Below are 10,266 nucleotides of genomic sequence, written 5' to 3' on the forward strand. Positions count from 1 at the left end.
GTTAAATTTATAGTTTATTTTTAATTGCTGTTGGAAACCTCATCCCACCCATGGATGAGGTTTCCTAAAAAGTATAAAGGCCACTTGGCCTTTTCACCTGCCTACCAACCGTAAGGAAGATATCATTTAATTGGGACTTTAATGGCTTTAATAGGCCTTTTAATTCCGGAGGGTGCGCTGCTGACCCCCGCGCGCGCCTGGCAACCAAAATACCGCACACAATTTTATGCTCGAATGGATCATGCGTGCGCCTGCCCGCTCAGCGAAAAATCCTGCCCATGGAGTCCAGAAGTCATGAAAATATGTTTGAAGATAACATAACTATGTGTAGGCTCTGAGGTCAATCTGTTAGTATGTATAACAACTAACAAGTGCAACTGTTGAGTCTGTAGCTGTCCTTTGTGGCAACATCACAGAAGCTTGATAATAATGGGAAGATAGGAAAGGTGCAGGGGGTTTTGGTAGTGGGTGATGAACCCAATGAACAGATCTTTCTTTTTAAAGGCCACACCAAGATTTCTATTAAATGACAGCATGTTACACAGGATTTACACCAATGTCTGCTCCAATAGATGTATCAATAAGCTGACCAAGGAAACCCTCACATACGGAACACTCCTGACGATTTGTGCACAATTTTCTTCTGAATGACATAACAGCAGCACAATTCAACCCCATGTGCAAATTCTGGTTTTGGCTTGTTTTGTTAGAATAATGCCAAACAGCCACCTTACTGAAGACCTTTAATTAGAAATATGTTGATATGTTTGGATTTGCTAAATCAGATGCTGCTTCTTGACGTTGGCACCACACCTTCAGTAGTGAATTGCAAGAAAACAGCAATAAGTTTATTACTATTAATAAATCTTACTCTCCTTTGTTAATTTTGTTAAATCCCGATCTTCACTTTGAAATTTACTACATTATTAACCTCCATTTAAAATTTTGATTTAATATCACTCAACAATCTGACACAATCACAAAGAAGCTACTCAAATGTCAGGTGTTTTTATACTGCATTACTATTTAATGAAAATAACTGCTTAAAGCAAAGTATAAATAAGATACTTTACATACTTCCTTGTTCCATGTTGTTTCACAATCTTCTGTTTTCATTGTTAATTTTCCATTAACTTTTATTGTAGCTGACAAAACCTAGGTTCACCACACCATTACTTACCACCTTTGAAAGAAGTTACCAACTATTACTTCTTACCATTGCTGACCTTCTGGTGTCTGTCATCCACTTTGCAGATATGATGCATGTTAAAAAATCTAATTGCTTCATCAGGTCAATGTTTGTCTCAATTTTATCCATAAAAACTAACATTCATATTGTAGGACAAGCTGTTATGTACTTGCCACTAGTAATCTTATCAGATCTCCATTAAGGTAGCTTGGTAATTAGCAATAAGTCAGAGTAAAAATTACTCTGCTTACAACTAGGGACAGCTTGAACACTTTGGATGCATTGAATGAACTGCCATTGATAGGTTGCCATCTACATAATGAAGCCTCATGTCAGTGTCATGAGAAGTTGTGAAAGAGAGGATAAGCACTGGTTTGATTCTATGAAACAAACAGTGGCTGGAAGATTAGAGGATAGATGAAATTTGTAGACCCTCTAGGGGAGGGTTGTGTGGCACCAGGCACCGGGAGCTCTCAACCATGGCAATTGTAGAACTAAATAAACAAGAAATGATGATGATTGCCAATGACAGACACATAATACAGTCACCAGCAATAAAAGATTCATTGGCCAAACAGGTTAAATAAGCTGTCAACCTGCAGCATAGAACCTACATATACAATGTAAACAGTCTAACCAGAGCAGTTTGGGTAAAACATACATACCCTCAATGATGGTTCAGCTCAGACCCTGGTAAAAAAAAAGAGTAATATATAAGTGCAAAATTATATTTTGAGCAGCTCTATCTGATTATACTCTGAGATTTGTGCTTTCTCCTCATCCCCTGACGTTCACTCTTACCCATGACCCAGCTTCAGTCCTTGATTGATTCTGTGGTCTCCTTCCTCCATCAACTTTATGCCATTCAGGGGCTCTTGACAAGATATACAGGAAGGGAATGAGAAGTAAGAATCCTTTCTCATAGTTTTTTTGGTATGTGTGTGAGAAATGCAATCTGATCGTATGGTAAATGGTGAGGTCTGTAGCGCTGGGTGGCACTGATCTTTTCAAGCCAATGTCATACTAACTTTGGTCATAGCACCCACTTTATTAAGCATGCAGTCATGCATATTTCCAAAACAAAAACTCAGCAGGTCTGGCAGCATCGGTGGAGAAGAAACTTCCAAACTTTTCCTGTTTCCTATATGATTTACTTCTGAGGAAGATCCTAAATGATACGAAGTGTCATGAAGTATTCACACTTCAGAAGCAACAAGCAGAAGAAATTGCACAGGGCCCCAAGAGTAGGAGCTTACTTGAAGTGCTACTGAACAGGAAAGGTATGCTATTCTGTGATTCTATCAAAGAGGTACTCTTCACAAACACTAGATGCTCAAAGCACTTTACAGCCAATGAAGTACTTTTCTCTTGAAGTGCTGTAAATATAGGAAACACACCAATCAATTTGCGCACATGGTGGGATTGGCAGGAATGCAGCATGCACCAGTGAGGTGGTAGCCTTCACAGGACATGCTGATGTGCCCAGACATGAGGAGCTGAACAGCCACCTTCAATGGTGTGCTATCCTGTGATTCTGTCAAAGAGTAGGTTGGCACCAGGGCGAGTTTGACTTCAGTGACGAGCTGGTGGCAAGAACAAAGGGTTTGGATTTTTGGCCATAAGTCGGGAATCAACTTATACTCAAGAATAATGAAAAATTAACGGTTAGTTTTGGCCTAAAGTCAGAGGTCGACTTTTACACAAGATCAACCATTGCTTGAGTATATAGGGTAGTACTAAAGGTGATAGATTTGTCCTAAGTGACACTTTCAATTCAATGCATATGTTACATGCAAGATTTGTATAGCTGTAAATAGATGAATATATGTAACATAATTTGATTTAACTTTGACAATTTGCTTTTGCATGTTCCAGCACAGAATTAGAATGTCACATCATAGTGATACAAATGAATACAGCATTGTCTTGATTTTCAGAAGTTATATCAGAAAATAACTATTTATATCTAAACTTAAGCTTCATTAATTGCATGAATTAACAATGGTGTATTATACTGTTATGTAAACTTGGAATTGCTTAATTTGATAGCTATTTTCAATGTAAAGAACCATGATTTATCTCTTTCTAGATGCAGTAAGCAACTCCTTCAATCTAACTGCATATGTTAGCATTGGTGTGGTTCTAGCAGTGCTAGCTATTGGAATCATTCTTATATTGCTACGTTATGTTCATGTAAGTAACAAGAATTTACTATATTTAAACATAAATATACACTTGATTATTAAGGCTACACTAAGTAATTTAATAAACATAATATAATAAATATACACTTCCTTTAACTTGTTGCCCTCAAATAATTTTCACACTTGTCCAATTAATTTGTAGTTGTTGAATTGAATTATGGTTATTCACACATGTTTACTTGTACACTCAATTCTTCTCATGCTGGTCTAATAGTAAGTTAATTATTTAAAAAGAACAAACCCTTAAAATTAGACTACCATTTGGAGATTGAAAAGCCTAGAATAGGCATGCACCCCTTTCAATGTAATGAACTGTAATAAACAACAACAGCCATTTATGTAGCACATTTAGCATAATGAAATGTTTGAAGGAGCATTATAAAACAATGCCAAGCCACATAAGGAGATATTGGGTCAGTTGGCCAAAAGCTTGATCAAATAGATAGGTTTTAAGGAAGCAAGTTAGAGAGGTGGTTAGGGAGAGAATTCCAGAGCTTGTGGCCTAGGCCTCTGAAGGCACAGCTACCAATGGTGGAGTACTTTATAATCAGGAATGCACAGGAGGCCAGAATTAGAGGAGCAGAGGGTTATGGGGCTGGAGGAGATTACAGAGATAGGGATGGACAAGGCCATGGAGGGATTTGAAAACAAGGCTGTGAATTTTAAAGTCAAGATATCGCTTGATCGGGAACGAATGTAGGTCGGCAAGCAAGGGATGATAGAGGAATTGTAGTAGCTGCAAGTTAAAACACAAATAGCAGGGTTTTGGAGGACCTCGAGTTTATGGAGGGTAGAATGTTGCAGACCAGCCTGGAGTGCTTTGGAATAATTGAGCCTAGGGGTTATAAAGGCAGGAATGAGGGTTGCAGCAGCAGATGAGCTGAGACAGGGGCGAAGTTTAGAGGCATTACCGAGGTGGAAATAAGCAGTCATATTGTTAGCACGAATATGAAGTTGAAAGCTCATCTTGAGATCAAATGTGACACCGAAGTTGTGAACAGACTGGCTTACTCTTAGACTATTGCCAAGGAGAGGGTTGGAGTCAATAGTCGGGGATCGAAGTTTTGAGCGGAGATTGAAAAAAATGGCTTCGATCTTCCCAATATTTAATTGGAGGAAATTTCTGCTCATCCAATACTGAATGTTGGATATGCAGTCTGATAATTTAGCAACAGTGGAGGAGTTGAAAGAAGTGGTGGTGAGGTAGGGCTAGGTGTCAGGAGCATGCACGTGAAAACTAACAGTGCCTTTAGATGATTTCACCGAAGATCAGAACATAGATGAAAATTGGAGGGGACCAAGGATTAATCTTTGGGAATACCAGAGATAACAGTGCGGGAACAAGAAGAGGCTTTGCGACTGATTCTGTGGCTGCGATTAAATAAGAATGGAACCATGTGAGGGCAATCCCACCCAGCTAAATAACAGTGGCAAAGCATTGGAGGAGAATGGGGTGGTCAACTGTGTCAAAGGCTGCAGGCAGATTGAGAAGGAAGGAAAGTTTACCTTTGTCACGGTCACATAGGATGTCATTTTTGACATTGATGAGAGTCATTTCAGTACTGCAGCAGGGGCTACTTTTCAATGCAAGTTACACTATCACATTACACTTTACTGGAGGTGGGATGACATAGGAACGTAGAATAAAAGAGTAGGCTATTCAGCTCCTTGAGCCTTTTCAGATATTCAATTAGATCATGAGAAAAGCATATAGATCTCATTTTTTGAACTCTTCAATTGATCCAGCATCCACAGCCTTTTGAGGGAAGAGAGTTCTAGATTTCTACCACCCTTTGTGTGTTCCTAATGTTCCTTTGTAGAAAGGTGACTTCTTATATCAGAAAACCTTGATCAACGTATCAGTTCATGTGTTCCTTGTCTGAACTTCCTTTCATGTTTAAATTGCTTTGCAGCAGAGGAAGTCTAGAGTCAACATACCAAACCAAATCAATATAATCCTGAAAAACACATCTGACAGAGATAATGAGGACAATGAACAGAAGCTGGACAGGCCAATGGTAACCAACAGTGATTGCGAAGACATAGGTGATAATTATATGAACATCTCATTCGAGTGATAGTTTTGAGATTAACCAAGAAACTATAAATTCATGGTTTTTGCACAGCTTTTTCATTGGTAAGGATGTACACTGAATATTGGTGAAGAATAATACTCAATAAAGAAAAAAAAACATGAAAGCTCAACACTTGTTATTGCAAATTATACTTAGGTTTCCAAAGATGCCATTGTGCAAAAAATGGGTCAGCTGACATTGCATTGTAATTAAGCTTTCAAAATATTTTGTGGTTCAGCAACATCAGTTGTGATGTTTTTATGTGCAAAAACATTGAAGCCATGTTAAAAATCTGTTGTGAAAATAGTCCACCACCGTGGAGGTATTTCTGGGTAACTTCCAGAATTATGTACGTCATACACTGATGCAAATGCTTAAATGGCAGGGAAACTATTTGCAATAAATTAACCATGAAAATGAAGAATATTCAAAAATATTAAAGATTAAACTTTTATTGTCTTGCTTCAGGGAATAGACTAATGTAGAAGAAATTAAGATTTGCAATCATTATACTGTGATTTGTTTTACAGACTTATTTTTAAAGAGATGTTTGCAATTTCATAGTTTTCAGTTTTTCATCCCCTCTTGAAAGTGCTATGACAAGATTTCCTGACCATCTCTGGTCTAGAACTGGGCTTGTTCAGCCTAGATATACCATGGCCAGAATTTTATGCACCCCCACCACGGCAGGTTCTGAGACATGCGGGGAGCATGAAATTGCACAGAAGGGATTCCCTCCAGGTTCCCACTCGCCCCAACCTCGCAGAGATTTTAGGCTGGGGCAGGCAGGACCTCGAACAGGAAGCCCATCATTGCTCCAATTGAAGCCCATAAGTGGTCAATTAATGGCCGTTTCCCACTCAGCCTCAATTTTTAGACTGGCGGGCAGATGACAGCTCAGGGGTGGAAAGCCTGAAATGAAGAACGGTCGATCTCAGGTGGGAAGGAAGGGGGGTGGGGACACCTCCATTAGAGGCCCCCTTCTGACAGGGAGCACCCCCCCCTTAAGGCCTAGAGGCCTCCGGACCTCCCCCCGCCCCGGCCTATCCCTCCGAGACCCCAATCGCCCACATCGCAACCACCCCTAGGTCTCCCCTACCCTCCCCGTCCTGGGAATCCTGACACTTTCTGTCTTAATGCATTGAGGGGGATGGTTGGGAACAGAGGTTCAAGGCCCCATGAATTCTTAATCTGACTCAGATTTGATTATTATATCTAATTTCATAGTTAGTGGCAAAAAGGCCAATAGAGAGACATGGACAGTTATTGCTAAACAGCTACACATCTAGTTTCTTATGAGACCATGACACCTCTGTTTTGTATACACTTCAGCATTCTTACTGTGTAGAAGATATAGCATAATTTTTGAAAACGTTTTCACTGGTGCTAACAAAGTACATTATGAGGACTTGTTAAGATCCAAAGACTGCCAAGATATAAGATTTTCTTAAGATTTCCCTGTAAACTTTTACTGTATTGTCTTTTGCCTTAATTGCCATATGTTCGGGTAAGCCTGGTAAAGACTGACAAGGAATCCGTCTACACCTTTCGGCACAGTTAGCCTTCCCAGAAATGTTTGGATTGTTGTTGAAATTTTTGTGTGTTTTTTAACTTAGTTTCCAAGTGATCAATTTAATCAATGTTAGATGGCATGCCTGGATGTAAAGTATGAAATGATTGCTGTGTAGTACTTGTTGCTTTTCATAAATAAACAAGATTAGCATTGTATTCAGCTAATATTCTGTGTATATTAAAACATTCTAATACAATTTCAGATTAAAAAGGTTGCTGGTCTAATTTACTTTATGTAGATGAATTAACTGTTTAAATTGCCCTGATACACACATTCTGTTCCTGAGAATGTTACTTCAAAATGCAGACACAATAGAAAGTGAAAACAATGCACAGCTCTCTCTTGAAAACAAATCATCAAAACAAAAGGCAAATCATTCCATAATGGCATACAAAACATGTTTGTAGATAGAAAGACAGCTTTGCAGGGATTCAACTGAAATAAATATTACAAAATCCGTAATTTATAGTGACATACAATAAAATAGCAATGATTACATAATCTGTGCCATATCTAGCAACTGAAATCCTGTAAAATATGACAGCTTGTCCTGTTCCACTTTCCTGAACCAATATTGAAATTAGCTTCTACCAGCTCTGGAGCTCTGTAAATAATCCCTAGATTGGGACTGGAGTCATTTCTTAAATAAGAATGGCACTCTCCGAGATAGAGAATGTGTTGTTTGATGATCCGGTTTTCTGTTTGACTTAATCAGCATCTGAATTTGCTAAAGGAGTTTCTTAGGAGTTACATCACAGTTCAATTTATTAATACTATGGCTCCCATACATTTTCCAAGATATTTTCTAATCTGTCAGCATTCATCATGCCACAATCAAAAACCAACAGTGGAGACTTTCAGCCATCAGTTAAATGCAGGCCTTATACTAATTTAGTGTTGGCTTATGAATCAGACCTCGGATTCTGTTGACTTGTAAATAGTCACTGTATAGTTTGATCTTGTGCTGTCTGCTTTCTACAGGCAGTAAAAGGTAACAAAAACAAATTTAAAAAGCCTCGAGGAGGACATCTCAAGTCCCTCCCAAGTGGGACAAAGACAGAAGTGGCCTCCGTGCTTTCAGCCATAAAGGTTCAATATTACGTAACCCGGGAAAGTCTATATAATTAGTTGTGTAAAAATCATAGTTAGGTTTTGTATATGTATGTCAAGACAATCAGAATTTCCCCAGTATACGGGGAGCACTACAGCAACAGGAGGGTAGGAAATGGTGAGTGCAGAGTCTCTTAAAGAGCGGCTGACATTTTGCTTCGTGCCTGCACAAAAATGAAGTCTGGAACAAGTGATAAAACTGACAACTAAAATTCTGGATCTGCTGTCTGAAGCGAGGTAGGTGCGAGAGGTTACTGTTTCGGTGCTGAAGCCTCCCACTCAAACACCTGAAGAAAGCGTGGAAAGAGACGGCAAGCCCTGTTAATGCTGTCTCTTATGTACACAGGTCAGGGGAGCAAATTAGAAAGACATTCTTTGATCTGAAGATGGCCCTCAAGGTTGGGCTGACTGATGGAAAGCCTGTACAACACATAAGCAATGCAGTCTGAAAAATACTGTTCCACCTGTTGTAACTTGGTAACTGCCAATAGAAAAAAGGCTTCCTTCACTTCAGTGGACTGATGCATGCTTTGCTACAGGCTCCTCTGGCTCCCCAAACTGCTCTGTAGCTATTGTCATGATGACATGTGCATGTGTGAAGAAGAAGCCGGTGTGCTTGAATTGATAGCATTAATAACAATGGTCTACATTCCAATTGTTAAAGCAAGTGTAATAGATAACTGGCCACAAGCAGTCAATGTAAGCATTGTAGAGGACATTTAATCACTGCACATGTAGATGTTATGTACTACATTTTAACCTGCCATGTTTTTTATCTGAGGTAGCCTCTTCTTTGAAAGAACAAACAAATAGGTCAGTCAGCTTGTTGTCACTTGCTTGTTGCAAGTTTTCTAATAAGTATGGTGAACACACAACTATTTTTTCTGTTTCGAATACAAGTTATTTTTAATCAAGCAAATTGCCAAAATTAATAATTCAGTAAAATAGACTGTACTTCCAATCAGGCACATTTGCACATATTTGACAAACCCTGCACAGTATTTATGAAATATTCAATACTCACAAAAATGAAGTTCAATTGAGGCAAAATGTATTTTCTTCGATTCTGTACTTTAAATAACTAAGTATGAATTCTTAATTGTTTTATCCCATAAAAAATGTAAGAGTCAGAGTGAATTACCATGTTTTATGGTGCACCATCCATAGGCTCTAATCTTCATTAAACGCATACTTCTGGAAACGTCAGGCATGGCTGCTAATACTTAGCCGAGCTATTCAAACTAACTAGAATTTTAATGAAACACTACACATAAGAGCATAACTTGGTGGTAGGAGCTTATTGTATAACATGAATATATTAAAGCTTTTCTTTCTATGCCAAATTATTAATTTTGGTATCAAAGTAAACAGGGGTATAAAGCAGGGAACCACATTTCATATTTAGATTTACTTTTCTGCTAAAATTAGTGAATGGAGAAAATAGATTGCCTTCAGTAGATGAGAAATGAGCTTGGTTTACGATTCCAACAGAGGATCCCGAATGTAAAAGTTTCTATAATTTAATATGGTAACGTAACACAGTCAAGAATACAACTACAGGTTTAAAAAATGCCATAGAAATAATAGTCCTCCAACATTTTTCTTGTTACCTCTGAATTTTGTCCACTTGTACCACACATAGGGTGGAATCATCCCAGATTTGTACCAAGTGCAGTAGCGGCCAAGAAAAAGAACGTTTTACCTGCCAGCCGCAATGGTGGCTTTTTATGCTGTATCATTCCAATCACGCCTCATTAATTATACATTCCCATGAAACAGGCCATTTCGATGGGGGGGGTGGGCTCTTATTCACTCGCCACGCTATCATCTCGCCGCTTCATCACACCGGGCACCATATTTAAAGTGTAGCTGCGTGCACAACTCTCATTGCTTCCAGCCCAGAACTGTTGGAAAGAAGATATGGCCTCAAAAGGCAAGTAGGCTGCAGCCCCGGGTTTAATGACACATCCCTTGAGCACCTTTTGGATGCAGTGGAGGCCTGCCATGATGTCCTCCACCCTCACTCTGGCCGCAGGATGGGCAGCAACAACACAAATCCAGCAAGGGAGGCGGTGGCAGCAGTGGTCAGCGCCAACACCCTACAAAAGATGACAG

At 39.1% G+C, this 10,266-nt stretch overlaps 1 protein-coding gene across 1 annotated transcript in view; it reads left to right on the plus strand.

Moving 5' to 3' along the window:
• LOC144691950 (uncharacterized) overlaps nucleotides 1-7,246 on the plus strand; it is a 48,576-nt gene extending 41,330 nt beyond the window's left edge. The window contains exons 3-4 of the mRNA XM_078560517.1: nucleotides 3,279-3,382; nucleotides 5,307-7,246. Coding sequence (XP_078416643.1) covers nucleotides 3,279-3,382; nucleotides 5,307-5,471 — 269 coding nt within the window. The 3' untranslated portion in view covers nucleotides 5,472-7,246. The remainder of the gene's footprint in view (nucleotides 1-3,278; nucleotides 3,383-5,306) is intronic.
• Nucleotides 7,247-10,266: the final 3,020 nt, after the last annotated feature.

Source organism: Cetorhinus maximus, chromosome 16, assembly GCF_964194155.1.
Source record: "Cetorhinus maximus chromosome 16, sCetMax3.hap1.1, whole genome shotgun sequence".
NCBI classification, from domain to species: Eukaryota; Metazoa; Chordata; class Chondrichthyes; order Lamniformes; family Cetorhinidae; genus Cetorhinus; species Cetorhinus maximus.